The sequence below is a fragment of the Oncorhynchus kisutch genome, linkage group LG8 (assembly GCF_002021735.2).
Source record: "Oncorhynchus kisutch isolate 150728-3 linkage group LG8, Okis_V2, whole genome shotgun sequence".
NCBI classification, from domain to species: Eukaryota; Metazoa; Chordata; class Actinopteri; order Salmoniformes; family Salmonidae; genus Oncorhynchus; species Oncorhynchus kisutch.
In genome coordinates, this window is record NC_034181.2 from 56,964,282 (window position 1) to 56,982,890 (window position 18,609).

General features: G+C 42.0%; 1 protein-coding gene and 1 long non-coding RNA gene across 10 annotated transcripts; one reads left to right on the top strand and one right to left on the bottom strand.

Annotated features, from left to right (window-relative positions):
- Positions 1-86: 86 nt before the first annotated feature.
- LOC109895524 (prothrombin) lies at positions 87-11,020 on the bottom strand. 7 transcript variants are annotated; one of them, XR_004210848.1, is made up of 16 exons: positions 10,891-11,020; positions 9,799-10,019; positions 9,634-9,701; positions 9,228-9,496; positions 8,960-9,085; positions 5,881-8,863; positions 5,551-5,711; positions 5,341-5,365; positions 3,553-5,029; positions 3,326-3,459; positions 2,593-3,146; positions 2,365-2,491; positions 1,301-1,468; positions 666-1,129; positions 424-494; positions 87-322 (listed from the first exon to the last, which is right to left on the bottom strand). XR_004210848.1 is itself a non-coding variant. In XM_020489247.2 (14 exons), exons 1-14 carry the CDS (start codon positions 5,954-5,956, stop codon positions 167-169), a joined length of 1,869 nt encoding a protein of 622 aa, XP_020344836.1. In that variant the 5' UTR covers positions 5,957-6,107; the 3' UTR covers positions 87-166. The 7 variants fall into 7 exon arrangements, 2 of the variants coding, with proteins under 2 accessions (XP_020344836.1, XP_031686580.1); XR_004210849.1 differs by having other exon boundaries at positions 9,799-9,958; positions 10,891-11,006; XR_004210845.1 differs by having other exon boundaries at positions 5,881-9,085.
- Positions 10,371-13,526, top strand: LOC109895528 (uncharacterized). 3 transcript variants are annotated; one of them, XR_004210852.1, is made up of 4 exons: positions 10,371-10,502; positions 11,347-11,448; positions 12,989-13,250; positions 13,410-13,526. It is a non-coding gene; the product is annotated as an uncharacterized LOC109895528 (long non-coding RNA). The 3 variants fall into 3 exon arrangements; XR_004210851.1 differs by having other exon boundaries at positions 10,371-10,498; XR_004210850.1 differs by lacking the exon at positions 10,371-10,502 and adding an exon at positions 11,000-11,184.
- The last annotated feature ends 5,083 nt before the right edge of the window (positions 13,527-18,609 follow it).

Consider the following 18,609-nt stretch of genomic DNA (forward strand, 5'->3'; position numbering starts at 1 on the left):
CTATTGGCAGTCTCAGATCTGAATTTAGTTTTGATTAATTTCTGTAAAAAGTATTATTGCTGAGTCTACGAGTAATAACAAGCAGATCATGATCAGGAACGCATGTTTATTTCCAATATTACATCAGTTTCCTTTGCATGTAGAGAAAAATGAAAAGAAATAACAATCAATCATCGTCATCGCCGCCTGTTTTGTCAATAACTTTCTTCATCCACCGCCTCATACGGAAAAGATGGGTGTAGAATCCATATTTCCCATCCCTGTCACATCCTTCTCCCCAGGACACAATGCCGATCTGGTACCAACGGTTGTCATCTGGGCTCTGTGAATGAGGATATAAGTCATTCTCATGAGTATATCAAATAAAGTGGGGGATATGAAAGACATTTAATGAGTGAAGTTTGTGTTTCTCTAGTTGTATACCTTCATGACAAAGGGGCCACCGCTGTCCCCTTCACAAGCGTCACCAGTTTTATGTTCCTCTGGTTTGAAGCCTGAAAAGTACATTGGCATTGCGAGGAAGCATCATACTAATGGTAACACCTGTGATTCACCAAATTGTTTATCAAGTCACCAATTCACTTTTGATTAACATATTGGATGGACTTGAGCTGCAGTATACAGCAATTACCACACTGAGATAAGAGCTGAGAACTGCTACTCACCAGCACAGAACATATTGTCAGTGATGCGGATAGAGGTAGAGTCTCTGCAGATATCCTGTTCAACGATGGGTAGATGGATCTGCTGGAGAACTGTGGGTAGAGACTTGGGGGAGGAACTCCATGTCTCATATAGGTTCCCCCAGCCTGTTATACGGCCTTTATAGCCAGCAAACATCAGTCTTGAAGGAGAAATCAAAAAAAGATGCTACCATTGCTAGTAAGGGAAAAAGCTCAGAAATGTTAATAATTCATATTTGATAATTACTGCTAGCTACGGTAAACTCTCTTACGTCTTAGCAACCTGCTTGGTTGGTAGACAGACAGGATGAATCTCATCTGTGAAAGTAATAGGCCTCCTCATGTGCAGCAGAGCAATGTCCCGGTTCAGGTTCTCCTTCCAGTTGTACTTGGGGTGGACAATTATCTCATCAATAGCCACAATCTTCTCTGTGCCCTTCTCAAACCTGGGATTAGGTTGAAATACGGTATGAGCCAAGAATATTTTGCTATGGCTATATTATTGTTTTGTCTTAAGTCTTATGGCATGTCATAGTTCACTGTTGAACTGTGCAAAAGTCAATGTGTGTCGCTTGTTTAATAAAGATAAAATGGTAAAATAGGAGATGGCCACTCACTTAGCTCTGTTATGTTTGCCAAGGCGGACCAGGATGTCATTGATGGTGAAGTTTTTGTTCCATGGTGGATAGAGGATGCAGTGGGCTGCAGTGAGGATCCATTCATCACTGATTAGACTGGCCCCACACAGCAGCTCCTGTGGGCTTTTCTTGTACAACATCACCTGCCTACCATCAAAGCATCCATGAATAACAGGTATCATCATTTTCTTCTGCCAAATTACATCTGTGCCTTTCTTTTTAGGCCGAGGCTGCGGATCTGACTTTTCCGGCCTTGTGCATTTCTCACGGTCAATCGTGAAATGATAATTATTCAGGTTTTACTGGTGAAACGTCCATGCAGCATCTGCATACCAACCATTTGATCTCAATCAGATTCATGGGGATAAGCATTTAGATCTTCTTGAGTTTTAGGCTACCGTTTCAAAGAAGCCTACAGTGTTATTTTGAATTCATGTAGAGTGAGTGTATTTTAGAGCAGATGGTGTTAACGAACTGTAGTATAGCCAACCTGTGTCGTCTTTCAATCAAAGCACATATTTTGCCTAGTGGTGCGCTTTTGAGTTTTGGCCACACGAGGAAAAAAAAGACAATTTGATCGCAATCATCCTAAAATATCAAAATAAATTAGGTGGTGTTTTTTTGTCTTAGAGTAACGTTACTGTGCTATTATATTTGGTTATGCTATGTAGAATAGGCTACTATCATTATGTGATCTTGAAGACATCGATTCAGCTTTGATCTAACTTTATTAAAACGGGCACCATTCGCCAGAGTAGCCCTGTTGTCTATGAGTAGAACAGAGACTGTGTGCAAAGTAGAAAACCTCGCATGGGCAAAAGCTTCGGGGGCCCTTGGCTGTCTGGAAGAAAGGTGCAGAAAAGTCAGATCTGTAGCCACTCCATTCTTTTAAATTGGGCAATGCAACGACAACCCCAAAACACATCCTCTAAATGACAGACACACAGATAACTTCCTTTCCCGCAACCATGACCCTAAGTAGTAGTCCTACGTAAATGCAATAGAATACATGTGGTGTTTTGAATATCTATTAATTTCATTACCATGGTGCACTGGCCACTTCTGCGTCAATCCCTTTAACAATACGGCCTCCTTGGTAGGAGTCAATCAGTTCTTGCTCTCTACCATCCTTCTTACTTATCTTCTCAAACATGGGTCGCTCTCCGCACACTGAAAACAAAGTCATGAAATAGACTCTTTTACTCCTCTGTTTGCCGTACCTTACACTTTATGTAAAAAAAAAAAATCCTAACCAAAATTATACTACTTACCCAGCTCTCCACTGCCAAAGCTCCGAGGGCTGAAGAAGGATTGTCTGGGCCCAGAGAGTGTTGTCCTTTCCCTTCCGCCAGCCGCCTCCTCATAGTTATCTATTGGGTCATCTGAAAGAGAACAACAGTCCAGCACTCACAGTAAAGAGCATTTATGATACTTGTCAGATATCCTTTTTTCCCCCCAGTGTCCTAATATTTTAAGTGAATCATTTAAAACGGGAAAAAGTGTTGAAACAGCTCACCACACATCTCAAGGTCACAGTAGTCCACAGTGGTATTTCCATGCTGGTCCACATAGCACCAGGGTCCCTCCATATCTCCGTCAGGGTTTCTACAGTGGTTCGCCACAAGTTTGATCTCTGGGATGAAATTCTTTCCTTTGCTGAGTCCCAATGCCTTTGGGGAGGCCCAAGGCAGACACGTTTTGCCATTCATGGTAACTGAGAGATCACCTGTATAATCCAAGCCATTGTTGGCCAGGCAGTCCTTCTTAGTGTACTTGGCTTTCCCATCCACTGTAGCAGATACTTTTGGGGGTACCCAAGGCTCACCTGTAAGGGAACAATCACAATAGAGGACCACTAAGACATATAGCAACAAGCAACATGCTCTGCACTTTGTTGTTGAACAAGGAGGCATATAAACCACTGATTGTCAGTGTAAAAGTACACCTAGCTCAGCAACAACATGCAACCAAATGTTGGTTATTATGCAAGTAGTGAAATCATACCACATTTTGGGACGATGCATTGCTCTCTCCTGACTGTGGGATCCCTGGTGAAGCACCAAGGTCCTTCAGGAGTTTTGTCTGGGTTCCTGCAATAGTTCTCATACAGGGTCTCATCCAGCGAAGAATTGAACTCTCTAAGAAGAGATGTTACCCCTCAGCAACAACATATCACGAATGGAACAACTTTGAAATTACATTCCTCATGTTATGGGGTCAATAATACATACGTAATTCTGTGTGGGAAGTTACTGCGCCAGTACTGGCATGTTTTTCCTGAGGAAGTAGTGGAGATGGTACCGTTGTAGTTCACACCATTGCCCACTGAGCACTCTCCTGTAAGACGCAGGCCCACATAATATTTGAGAAACAGGATGTCCTGCTCAAAAAAATGTATCTTTACATTAGAACATTTTCCTGGTAGATTCCTCACAATTTTTAGCTGATTTCAACACAAACATTAACATTTAGTCAATCAATCATTGACGTACAGTGCCTTGCAAAAGTATTCATCCCCCTTGGCCTTTTACCTATTTTGTTGAATTACAACCTGTAGCATAAATAGATTTTTATTTAATTTCATTTTTATTGAAATGAAATAGAAAGATATAACAATAAAAATAGGCAAGGAGGGCATTTATCAGAGAGGCAACAAAGAGACCAAAGATAACCGTGAAGGAGCTGCAAAGCTCCACAGCGGAGATTGGAGTATCTGTCCATAGGACCACTTTAAGCCGTACACTCCACAGAGCTGGGCTTTACGGAAGAGTGGCCAGAAAAAATGCCTTTTCTTAAAAAATAAAATAAGCAAACACGTTTGGTGTTCACCAAAAGGCATGTGGGAGACTCCCTAAACATATGGAAGAAGGTACTCTGGTCAGATATGACTAAAATTGAGCTTTTTGGCCATCAAGGAAAACGCTATGTCTGGCTAGGCAGTCCCAACACCTCTCATCACCCCAAGAACACCATGTGGGGATGTTTTTCATCGACAGGGACTGGGAAACTGGTCAGAGTTTTAGGATGGCGCTAAATACATGGTAATTCTTGAGGGAAACCTGTTTCAGTCTTCCAGAGATTCGAGACTGGGATGGAGGTTCACCTTCCAGCAGGACAATGACCCTAAGCATTTTGCTAAAGCAACACTCGGGTGGTTTAAGGGGAAACATTTAAATGTCTTGGAATGGCCTAGTCAAAGCCCAGACCTCAATCCAATTGAGAATCTGTGGTATGACTTAAAGATTGCTGTGCACCAGCAGAACCCATCCAACTTGAAGGAGCTGCAGCAGTTTTGCCTTGAAGAATGGGCAAAATTCCAGTGGCTAGATGTGCCCAAGCTTATAGACACTCCAAGAGACTTGCAGCTGTAATTGCTGCAAAAGGTGGGTCTTCAAAGTATTGACTTTGGGGGGGGGGTGAATAGTTATGCACGCTCATGTTGTTTTTTTTTGTCTTATTTCTTGTATCTTCAAAGTGGTAGGCAATGTTGTGTAAATCAAATGATACAAACCCCCCAAAAATCTATTTTAATTCCAGATTGTAAGGCAACAAAATAGGAAAAATACCAAAGGGGGTGAATACTTTCGCAAGCCACTGTATTTGAAATGTGCAGTGTAATCAGGCCATAATTATTACCACTGGCATCAATACACCCTCTCAATTTTTTTATACTGTCCTTGGCTCTCAGCAGTGAAGTGCCTTTGCAAGCTGTGAAGAAGACAGTGCAAGAATTAGAAAACACAAGGAAATACTTGACTCTACTTGTTTATAATTGCCAAAGCCGATATTAATGTTATGCATAAAGAGCATAGCATGTGTGGGAAGAGCAAAACGTGTGGGGTCACCGACACGGGGGCTAAAGCCTGTTCCTCAAACAAGTTGACTCACATCTCAGTTGCACTTTGTTCTGGTTCAATACCATCTATTTACATTGGGTGTTCTGACTGATGATAGCATATTCCATGGATAAGGTTTTGATAGAAAACACACGTAATAACGAATAAAAAACAAATACTTACCCAAATAGGTGGTCCAAAAGGCCTTCTAAATTAAGAAAGATCAATTTAGACAGTTATTTGGGGAGAAATACTATAATCATACTTTATTACACAAATAAACATAGTGTTACCCAGGTAAACAGAAAGCTCATGATTTAGTTACCAGTATACCATGGTGAATATTAATGTGCTTTGCATGATACTTCAATCGAACAAGCCAGACATTCTCACCGTCTTGTCAGGCTTTTCAAAGACTTCACGGGCTTCTTCATGGTCACAGATCTCCTCGATGCACTCCCGTTCCAAGTTCCCAGGTTTCAACTCCTCAAGGAAGGAATTTGCCCGTTTAGCACGGATAAAAACCTGTGAGGCCTCCTTGCTGTTAAGAAATACTATAAACAAATATTTGATAACTCAACCTATTGTTTAGTGAAATTATAACTGACAAATAGCCTAATTCACATCAAGGAGTAACAATTTAAGGTGTATACATTTTCAGAATATCGATATTTTGAAGCTTGCTTTTAAGCTTTCAGGGCTGGTAAATAACTGGTATCTTACCATTTTCACAAAGGGTGATCTGAAGAGTAGAAGAAAATAGTAGAGTGAAAATGAGAGTTGCGGGTATTCGACCCATTGTTGCGGATGGTTAAGACAGAACTCCTTGCAAAACCTAGGACATCACCAAACCTTCTCACCCCCTCAAAATCCAGTACTCATTGAAACCCCCCACTTTCTGTTACATTGAACCACCTGGTTAATATTGAACCACTGTACTAAGACTGACTAGGGGCTGCGCCTCCCACCTGGGTCATGTCAACAACAGAAAATTGCACTCAGTATTTCCATTAAAGTTTCAACTATTACCTATAGCCATGGATACGCTTTCCACACTATGTCAAGAATAGCTTTCTCCATGGTTTATTTTCTGTCAGGGCCTACTCATGGATTACTTTATAAAAAAATAAAAGTTTGCTATTAAGTCATTACAAGAGGAATATCAAATGATAAAGACAAAGGTCAAAAACACACACAACAAATCAACCTTTTAAATACTACCATTTCCTCATTTAGAGTATGATAGTGTGTGCTGCATAGACAAGCATAGCAAACACAAAGTAAAGTTGCTTCAAACCAGAATATTTGCTGATTCAGTCTCGGACTGTCCCAACCATCTAAATATTTGCACCCAAATATTGAATGACGCATTGGATAAAGAGTGAATGATCAAAGTCGTGTTCAAAAACACATACAACTGTTGTAAAGCCACCACAGAGGTACTTCTCTATTTTAATTGGAGTCTTCAACAATAATGATCGTCTTGTTGATGGACCATATTTACAACAGTGTATTAAAATACAGTAAAGCTATTTAATAAGCCTTCATAAACATTCTCTAGACATCAAATATATTTTAGTCAGATAAAAAAGAAAACTATTCATGAGGATTTCTCTTTGTAACCATTAAGATATTTCCTAAAATACAGGGGCAGGTAGTTTTAGTACAGTCCTTGAAAAGAACATTTGCTGTAGATAGTGGCTAGGCAAGATCCACCACAGATGTGAGTCAATATTTGCTGATATCTTTAACTCGTTGACAATTATGGCTCCCTTCTCCAGTAATCTAAATGGAGTATCCTGATGGTGATAACATATTTTATATTCATGAGAAATGTATTTTCCTACTAAGTACTGCTTATTGTCTTCTATTAGGTAAAGTACATCTAGCAGGCAAAACAAAAAAAAATTCTTCACACCCTTGGTTTTATTTGAAGATTTAAAAAAATAAAAACAGCAACAGAAAGCAAAACGGTGTGACTTGCAGTTTTAAACTCCTGTTTCTATCTCTATTGTCTCTGCCACAGAGCTCAGTCCATCCTCTCCCTGTAGAATCACCAGGTTGCTGTGTGTTTTGTGCTCCCTTACCACAATGCACTTATCATTAGAATCTGAGACAACTATCTCAATGACATTCTCATTTAGCTGGATCTGGCCCAAATCCTGTTCCAACCCTTCCTCTATTACCACAGAAGATATGGCATTATCATGATACGAGTCATAGGTGCTGACAACAACCTCCCCTGAGTTAGGCATGGCTAAGTCTTCGATGGCCTGAACATACACTACTGTCTGACTCTCCATGTTCTCTTCAGTGACATCAACCCATGGCTTGACCTCTGTCTTGCGAGGGGTCTTTCTAGGTCTGCCTCTAGCAGGGGCAGAGTGGCTAGACTCCAGAGCTGCCAGAGCGTCAGCTAGCTCCCCAGATGTCCGATCTTCTCTCTTTTTATGGGAGAGCTGGTGGCGAACCAAGCTCTGCATTAGCGTGTAGCCAGCACCACATGCCTGACATTTGTAGGGCTTCTCCTCTAGGTGGGACTTCATGTGCCGGCGTAGCTTGGTGGCCATGGTGTAGGCCTTCCCACACACCTCACACTTGTGAGGTCTCTCCCCTGTGTGTAAACGTTCGTGGGCCCGCAAGGTGTGGGGGTCCCGCAAGGCTTTGCCACATATAGGGCAGAGGTAGACTTCCCCTGTGTGTGATATGAGGTGTCTGCGGAGTTCAGGCACCTGTGAGAAGTACTGATTACAATGGTTACACTTGTAAGGCTTTTCCCCTGTGTGGATGCGTAGATGCCCCAAAAGGTTCCCCCGCTGTCGGAATGTCTTACTGCAGTGGGGACAGGCATAAGGCCGTTCTCCTGTGTGCAAGCGCATGTGATTCCTAAGGGAGCCCGAATTGGCCAGTTCTTTATCGCAGACAGGGCACTTGAGCTTAGGAGCATGGTAATTTTCTTCCTTGGCGCGGTGGGCCTCCCTATGAATACGTAATGAAGGCCGGCGGGCAAAAGCCTTCCCACAGATATCGCAGACAAAAGGCCTCTCTCCTGTATGAAGAACTTCATGCTCCTTCAGATCCCGTTTCAGGCCATAGCTCTTGTCACACTGCTGGCACTTGAATGGCCTCTCTCCCTTATGCATCAGAAGGTGGGCCCTGAAGTTCTCTTGAGAGCTGTAATTCTTACCACACTCTGTGCATAAGTAAGGCTTTAGGTCAGAGTGAGTGAATTTGTGCTTCTTCAAGTGACAGAGCTGAAAGAAACTCTTGTCACACTCGTCACATGTATACCTCCTTTCCCTGATGTTAAAGAGGTCTGGAGCTGTCATAAGCTCCTCCGGGTCTTTCTTCCCCCCTTTGTCACTATCCTTTGGGATTTCATCTGCGCTTATATTTTCTCTATCTTTTATGTCTGTTTCTTGGCAAGCTTGTCCATTTTCATCACCAACTCTGGACGTAACCTCCAATGTCACTTGACGATCCAGATATCTATTTTTGCACCCTTGAAGACGCTTGTGGATGCAGCTGACTAATGAATGCACCTTCCTGGGTTTAGCAGCCAGTCTGCAACTGGCCCTGACCACCTGTGGCCCCTGTTCCTCCTGGGGATTTCTTACCACATTACCTGGTTCTTCACTGCTCTTTGGAGGCTCGTCTGCAGGACTCACAAGTTTGTCCTCATTAGAGCATGGCACATTGGTTATTTCTGGAATGAAACGTTCTGTTTTTATTATTTTGCCTGAGTCAACTTCTCCATTCTGTTCCATTGTTTTATCACCCCTGGAATGAGAGTCTCTCACACCTCTCTTTTTCATTTTGTAGATAAGAGGTTTGGTCCTTTTGATTCCAGCCTGGTTTTTCTCCTCCAACACCATCGACCCCAGTGGAGAAGTTGAAATGTCTGAATCTTCAGTGTGCTCCTCAGGCTCTGTAAGACATACAAACATCTTCCACTTAACATTTCGGAAACAACTATCCAAATATAAAATTTCATCATTTCATAACATCATCCTTATTAGTAATAATATTTATTAGTTAGTGTGTATTAAGAATGTGGGTGTCAGGCTTACCTGTAAGCTTGAGCTCTTGCTCCATGAAGTTTACACCTGGGGATCTGTCCTCCCTGGACTTGCGAGGTGTAACTTGTTTGCGAGGTTTGCCTGGTGTTATTAGTGACCCTCCTTGGCTTCCATCGTGTTCCGGAGGATCAGCTAGGAAACTCCAAAGCAGAAGTTCTGTCCCTGGGTTGATGTCTTTGCAGGCCCTTAGACAGAGACTTCCATCCACCTCATGAACAGTAACATTCTGTTCATCCTTTCTCCTTGCATTGCAGGCAAATCTGCATAAAACAAAGAGGGTTTCTCTCTCCCAATGACCAAATTAAATGTGACAGTAATGTTAATGTGTTTGATACAGCTGAGCGCTACAACAACAAAAACAACATTGTGTTATTCTTCTTTACCTAGAGACACCTACCTAATCCAATAGCACCTGTCCCAAAGATGCCCCTTGATTATTGTCTGATATGCTTCTTCCATCAAGCTCTGACGACAACAAATGTGTTACATTCAATACACTTGCAATATTATAGAAACTTGAGCAAGTGTGTGCCTCCGCCATCACAACCACTCTGATACACACCTCTGTAAAGTCTTCACTTTGGTCAAAGGTGTTGCTTTGGTTTTCCACACCCAGAAGCATCCCTTTCTGCAGTGCATGTCCTACACACCAGAGCCCCAACTGGCCATCATTTGCTAGAGAGGGGCCCACTGTCAGTCCACGAGGAACAGCATTCAGCACACTGTGTAGGAAGTCCTGGTTTAGGGATGGGCCCCTCATACCCAGAGAGTCCATCCTACTCTCTGTAGCCACAAAATGTAGAGACTCTTAAAAATGCAAATGTTTTGAACGTCGTTTACAATGACTAGCTTACAATGGCACACACAAAAATGCACGTTTTGGATGTCATTTACAATGACTAGCTACATTGGAAGTATCTCCTTGATTTGTGTTTCAAGCTGTCATTGATACAGTACTTGTATAATGTGACACAGTACTGTATACGAAACAGCAGCAACATGTACATACAATAGGAATATAGCTAGCTGAGCTTTATGGCCATCATTGATCAATAACTGTGTGTGACATGCATACGTGATTGCGTGGACCTGGCGGGTGGCAAGCTTTGTCGTGACAACCTATGTGTACATGCGCCGACAAGGCAACACATCTCAGTGCTAATGTAAGCCCCTGTCAAAACCATTAGCCAACGTTAACAGAATTTTCTTACTAACAAAAGTTGGCCTGCTTAACTGGAAACAGTACACGTCGACAAGGGACAGTGAGTAAGTTTGTCAATTAATTGTGACACAGGCAGCCAATTATTATGAAGAAGCACAAGCCAACTATTAACTGGCGAGCTAGCAAGCTATGCTTTCAGTAGCTAACGTTAGCTCGAACAGGCTTGAGTATATATCAGAACTCTAGAAACAGTGGTTATTTAGCTTGATAGCTAATTAACGAACGTTAACGCTTTTTTAATTTGTTCTCGGTGGCACTGATGATGCTAACTAACAAACTCAAGCACCTGTTTTTGCTACCATGCATGCTACATTGTTGTTGTCTGGCTAACCAGTCGACGACAGTGTGAACATGATACTACGATTAGGATATCAAACATATTTCAACTAGACGTTCGATTCGCGGCAATAACACGAAAATATTTTAACTAACTCAGGATTTCCACAGGGTCTTGGCCAATTTGTATCACTCGTTTTTTCCATTTGAAAACTCCGGGAAAATCATCGTTCTCCAGCCGAGGACAGAATCCGGAAGTCCTCAAGTTCCTTTCTATCGAAACATTCCGACAGGAACTATGTCATTTGACCCACATCGTAAATGCTATATTTATTCTAATTAGAATGGTTAAAAAGCCAGATTTAGTCATGGATCTTTAGCTATCGTACCTTGCTGCTTTAGTTTTTTTCCAACTTCAACATATATTTGTCAGCGGCAATAGGAACTCATGTACGTTATCTCGTAGAGCAAATGCCGTGGTCCCATTTACGGTTTTGCCATTGCCAGACTGAAATTTAATGTCGAGTTTATTTTAAATACTAGGACTAATTGTATTACCTGATCCACTTGTATTCATGAACTGCCATTATATTATGCTTTTTCTACCAACAGACTTGACATGGTATGCTGAGGTGGGGAGTCTGGGGACCTATGCACTATGGCAGAGTCACTTGCCATCCAGGACCATTCAACAGAAGCAGAACTATGCACCAAGTAGTAATATGAATCAATTTGGCCTAGTAGCCAGCGGATTGCTTACAGCTGCAGACAGGCTAGGGTCGGACAGTCTTCCTGTGTAAATTAAGACACAGCGCCGGCTCCGAAAATGTACCTCATATCCAGCGATGAGAAATGTGTTGTACTCCGAATTGTCCCATTATCCCAACTGTTAACCCGAGATGATTGAACGACTGCTAAAATAACAGCGGAGCCGGCGCGAGATATGGCTCACAAAACGTAACCCAAACCAGGGATGATAAATACATTGAACTTCCGAATTGTCCCATTATCCCAACTGTTACACAGAGAAGATCAAATAGCAGTTGTTCAATCGTCTCAGTGTAACAGTTGGGATAATGGAACAATTCAGAGTACAACACATTCCTCATCCCTGGATTGAGGTACGTTTTGGCTCTGATGTGTCTTAATCTACACAGAAAGCCTGTCTGACCCTAGTGCAGCTGTAAGCAAGCGGGTTGGATCTGCTGGATAGCCTAGTAGTATCTATGTGTTCTATCCTCTACTAATCAATGATCTGCTGTTTTGATCAGTGGAGGCTGCTGAGGGAAGGACGGCTCGTAACATGTGCCTGAAATAGAGTATAATGGCTGAAATGGAGTGAAAGGAATCAAACACATGAAAACCATTCCATTCCAGCCATTATTATGAGTCGTCCTCCCCTCAGCAGCCTCCACTGGTTTTCATATAGCCTAGTCTGTTTTGATATCTGCTGCATTGATAGCCCATCTTTGCAGGTTAGTAGAATAAATGGATGCTAATCAGGTGCAGTAAGAAAAATAACATTTGACGCTCATCCAGAGATTGCATAGTCACTTTACTTCTACCTACATACATATTACCTCAACTAACCTGTTCCCCTGCACATTGACTCTGTACTGGTACCCTCTGTATATAGCCTCACTACTGTTATTTTACTGCTGCTCCTTAAGAAAAATAAGTGATAAGTAAAAACAAATATTTATTTATTTATTTATTAAAGCTGCATGTTGGTTAAGGGCTTGTATAACTAAGCATTTCACTGTCTACACCTGTTGTATTCGGCGCATGTGACAAATAAAATTAGATTTGATTGTATTTTGATATGCTATAATCTTCTAGTGAAATAAAAGACATTGAGTCCTCTGAGAAAGAAGGAGCCAACCAGAGATTGAAAGTTGACCACTTGCTTTTCACCATTGAAAGACACCAAAAATGTTACTTCTGGTGTGATTATTAGATATTTCCATCCAGTGCCTTTACACACAGACTCGCACTAAGAGCCTTAGACAATGACTAAGAGCAGCTGAACTGTGTTTGACTGTTTCATTTGTTCGGATACTTTGATACGTTTCCCAGTGCCACTAGGCCTATCATTTCTTTATGTGAATATTGCTAATGAAATGTACTCCACAACTTCTATTGTTGGCGTTGAATTATTTTGTCATCCATGCATCATTGCTGTATTATTTTAAATAAGGTAACATTTTACCTTCAAATGATATTGCTTAAAATGTACCTTTGTCATGCCTTACAGTTTGCAACGAGTGCAAAGACAATTTTATTGATGAATGCCCCACACATGGCCCTCCAGTATTTGTGCCTGACACCCCTGTGCCAGTGGGTTGTCCTAAACCGTGCCGCCCTTACTATCCCTAGTGGCATTGAGGTCATTCAGGAAGGCAGTGAGGTGGACGTGTACTGCGTAGACAAAGACATTCCCAGGTGGGGCACTCTTCGGTCCTTACCAGGGGGAAGTGATGTCACAGGACAAGTCCTCTGGCTTCTTCCCCTGGATGGTAAGTTGAATCCACAAACCTCCTTACTATGTTTTGCAATTCACTTTTCACTAGTATATGGTATGACTCATGAAATTGTCTTCCTAACGTCATGCATCAGGTGTAACTTTAAGGCACTTGCATCTACGTATTTATGTCAATGATTTTTTTTATCCCTAGTTGGTGGACAAAAACAACTCATACAAATCCATTGATGGTAGCGACGAAACCAAAGCCAACTGGATGAGGTATGTCCGAAACTCTTCAGAGGACATTGAGCGAAACCTGACAGCCTTCCAGCATGGTGAGAACATCTACTTCCGGGTGTGCCGTGACCTGTCAGTGGGATAGAGACTTTGGGTATGGTACAGTGATGACTACATGAACCGATTACACCCCATGGCCCAGAACACCATTGACAGCAACTTGGCCACAGGTAACACTCCTAACTAATCCCTTTGCCAGCCCTCTAATTAACTACCAAACTTATTGTTATTGCTTTCCAGAGTGCTACAATGTGTGTACTTTTCTACCCATATCACTGATCTAAGATCTCCTAAATAGTTATTCTAAGAAATGCAATAGTATGATTTTTTGTATGACATTTTGCCCACCGGGGGGAGCCATGTTGCAAAATACATGCAGAAGCTCAAACAATGAATGGCAATATCAAACCAGTAGTCACCTTTTGAAATTAATACTTCATATATCAGCATGTCGTTTTACGCACAAATATAGTTAATAAAAAGGATTTTGTCATTTTATTATGTAAGAATGATTACATGTTTGTTTATATGGGGCGGCAGGGTATCCTAGTGGTTAGAGCGTTGGACTAGTAACCGGAAGGTTGCAAGTTCAAATCCCCGAGCTAACAAGGTACAAATCTGTCGTTCTGCCAATGTTCCTAGGCCGTCATTGAAAATAAGAATTTGTTCTTAACTGACTTGCCTGGTTAAATAAAGGTAATAAAAAATATTATAAGCAGTTTTAAGGTGCTTACCCGTCAGAGGCTGATCAAGTTAAACTTGGGGTTTTGAATGATCATCGTGTCTCCCTCCACAAGGACTCACAAGTGTGGTCAAGCCCTGGGAATGTTACAGCCCGGGACCGGGAGGCCAACCAGGCCCTCATCGAGCACTACGGCTCCCCAGAGATCCAGGGTCTAACTGAACGACCGGACAACCAGAACCAATGATTTGAGATCATTGCCAGTCGGATGGAGGCACAGGGCTTCCTGATCAGTGAGAACTCCTGGCAGGCTAGCAAGCGATGCTTCCAAAAGTTGCGCAACATGGAGCGCACGTACAAAGATTATGTGCTGGCGTCCAAGAGGACTGACTCTGGACGCAGGAAACAGCCCGAGTTCTTTGACCAGTTCCATGCACTCATGGGCCAGAGGCTGAGCTCCAAGCTGACACCCCAGCCAGGGCGTTGACCAAGCTGAAGCCTAAAGCTAGCCCTCTATGCTATTGTAGTCCCATCGGGCCATCCAGTCAACCTCCGTATCCCCTCCACCCCAGAGTCAGAGATTGGAGTCTATGAAGGCACCACTGAGCCTGAACCGCTAGCCAGGAAGTCCAGGAGCAAATGGTTCCCACATCCCAAGATACTCCAGTCAAATGCGGAGGAGAAGAGGGCAGAGAATCAACTCCAAAAGGGGAGGAGGTCATGGCTTGGGAATGACACATGTTATGACGTTGAATCTTAGCAGTTGGCCTATAACTGAAAAGGACGCAGCCATTTTCAAAATCATTGACAGTCTTTGTGTAATAACTCTTCATTTTTCTCTGTCTTCCTATCCACGTCTCTAGCTGCTGATAACGGTGGGTCCCTGCCTGTGTGGTCAGATTCGGAAAGTGATCATTGAGGCTTTAATAGAGCTATACAGCTCTCCAGAGATACAGGGACTGATCAGGGAGAACAAGACCCGAACCAAGAGGATCTTTGAGATCCTAGCTAGCAGGCTGAAGGAGCAAGGCTTCACCATCAGTGATGTGCCTGAGCAGGCGGGGGGGTGATGCTTCCAGAAGTGGCAGAACCTGTCGAGGGTGTACAAGGAATACGTCCTCCACCCAGAGAATGCTGGCATGGCCAAGAGGAAGATTCCAGCCTACTTCAACAGGCTCTAGGACCTCATAGGCCACCGGCTCAGCCTTCAACTAGTTGAAGACTCCCCCGAGCCTGATGGCAGCATGGGAGATGCTGAGGCAGATGCAGGTGTTGAGGAAATAAGCCAGAGTCTGTTACACATTGTAGAGGTGCCGGCGTGCCCCATTGACATTGTCAGTCCCCCCTCCACTTCTGCCACCTTCTCCTTTTCACATAGAGAAAACCACCTCCGTGTTAGAACCAGTGGGCGGAAGATAAGGAGGATGGCAGATATATTGTATGTCTTTCAGGGTTATAGGGAGGAGGACAAACGATTGCAAGAGGAGAGGGAAAGGAGGGCAGAGGAGCGCTTTAATCATCTGCGAAGCCTTCTGCAGCAACAGCACACCGAGACTATGGCGGTGATGAGAGAACTGATCAATTCCATGAAGACTAAAAAACTATGATATATATATATATATTATGTAAGTTTGGACACACCTACACCTACACACCTACTCATTCAAGGTATTTTTTAAACTTAAAAAAAACTATTTTCTACATTGTAGAATAATAGTGAAGACATAAGAACTATGAAATAACACATATGGAATCATGTAGTAACCAAAAAAGTGTAAAACAAATCAAAATATATTTTATATTTGAGATGCTTCAAACAGCCACCCTTTGCCTTGATGACAGCTTTGCACACTCTTGGCATTCTTTCAACCAGCTTCACCTGGAATGCTTTTCCAACGGTCTTGAAGGAGTTCCCACATATGCTCAGCACTTGTTGGTTGCTTTTCCTTCACTCTGTGGTCCGACTCACCCCAAACCATCTCAATTGGGTTAAGGTTGGGGGATTGTGGAGGCCAGGTCATCTGATGCATCACTTTCCTTCTTGGTGAAATAGCCCTTACACTGCCTGGAGGTGTGTTGGGTCATTGTCCAGTTGAAAAACAAATGATAGTCCCACTAAGCCCAAACCAGATGGGATGCCGTGTGGCTGCAGAATGCTGTGGTAGCCATGCTGGTTAAGTGTGCCTTGAATTCTAAATAAATCACAGACAATGTCACCAGCAAACCACCCCCACACCACAACATCTCCTCATCCATGCTCTATGGTGGGAAATACACATGCAGAAATTATCCATTCACCCACACCGCCTCTCACAAAGACATGGCGGTTGGAACCAAAAATCTTGAATTTATTTGGCCTGCAATTTCTGAGGCTGGTAAATCTAATGAACTTATCCTCTGCAGTAGAGGTAACTCTGGGTCTTCCATTCCTGTGGCGGTCCTCATGAGAGCCAGTTTCATCATAGTGCTTGATGGTTTTTGCGACTGCACTTGAAACTTTCAAAGTTCTTGAAATGTTCTGTTTTGACTGACCTTCATGTCTTAAAGTAATGATAGACTGTAATTTCTCTTTGCTTATTTGAGCTGTTCATAATATGGACTTTTACCAAATAGGTCCAACTTCTGTATACCCACACTACCTTGTCACAACACAACTGATTGGCTCAAACGCATTACGAAGGAAAGAAATGACACAAATTAACTTTTAACAAGGCACACCTTTTAATTGAAATGTATTCCAGGTGACTACCTCGTGAAGCTGGTTGAGAGAGTGTGCAAAGCTGTCATCAAGGCAAAGGGTGACTATTTGAAGAATCTCAAATATAAAATATTTTATATAAATATAAATATAAAATATTATTTGTTTAACACTTTTTTGGCTACTACATGATTCCATATGTATTATTTCCTGTAAATAAATGCTCTAAATGTCAATATTTTTATTTGGAATTTGGGAGAAATGTTGTCAGTAGTTTATAGAATAAAACAAAAATGTTCACTTTACCCAAAACACATACCCATAAATAGTAAAAACAGAGAAACTGATCATTTTGCAGTGGTGTCTTAATTTTTTCCAGAGCTGTATATACATACACATCTGTGTATGTACAGTTGAAGTCAGAAGTTTACATACACTTAGGTTGGAGTCATTAAGACTTGGTTTTCAACCACTCCACAAATGTCTTGATAACAAACTATAGTTTTGGCAAGTCGGTTAGGACATCTACTTTGTGCATGACACAAGTACTTTTTCCAACAATTGTTTACAGATTATTTCACGTATAATTCACTGTATCACAATTCCTGTTGGTCAGAAGTTTATATACACTAAGTTGACTGTGCCTTTAAACAGCTTGGAAAATTCCAGAAAATTATGTCATGGCTTTAGAAGATTCTGATAGGCTAATTGACATCATTTGAGTCAATTGGAGGTGTACCTGTGGATGTATTTCAAGGTCTACCTTTCAACTCAGTGCCTGTCACAGCTGTTTCACCTCATCACATTGTCCTATGTCAGATTAGACTCTGGCCAAAACAATGGCTCCATTGCTGACACAACTAGGCATCAACAAGCATTTGCATTTTAAATTGAAAAGAGAAGTATCAGACCCATGGGACAGGCTGATCTAGTCAGTACGTTTTACTTATTAATGAATCAGTGGGTTTATTTCGTAGCTCTCATTCATGCAATTATTCTTCCAGGTTCATGTTGTCCTTGCCAGGCAATGGATAAAAAATGTCCCATCGTTCTTTCTCTCTTTTCTGGCCATGACGGATATTGAGGTTGATGAACTGTGCTATTGGTTATGTTATATAACCGGCAGATTGGAAACAACATTCATTATTCATTCTGGCCATGTCTGCAGCTGCAGGGAGATTGTAATGGATAGTCCACAGAAAGGGTGGCAGGTAGCCTAATGGTTAGAGTGTTGGGCCAGTAACCGAAAGGTTGCTAGATAAAAATCCCCGAACTTACAATGTAAAAATCTGTCGTTCTGCCCCTGGACAAGGCAGTTAACCCACTGTTCCTAGGCCGGTCATTGTAAATAAGAATTTGTTCTTAACTGACTTGCCTAGTTAAATTTAAAAATATATATTTATTAAAAATGACAACTGCCTGGAAACGCTGGATGATTTATTGTTGCCTTATATCCAACCACTGCCTCTGCATCAGTTAATTTACATAACAATGTAGCTACATCATTAGTTGGAAGTGCTGTTGTTTAGGGCTATAAAGTGTATGCACATTGCACACCATTGCATGCATAATGATCGCACTACTTACACACAAGCTCATATCTTAACAAATAGGCAGGAATATAATGACCATGGCATGCTAAAACAATCTGGCAAAAGATCATTCATAATCTCATGAAGATGTACATTTGTTTTTTTAAATATCTACAAACGATGACTTAAGGCCTAAGTACAA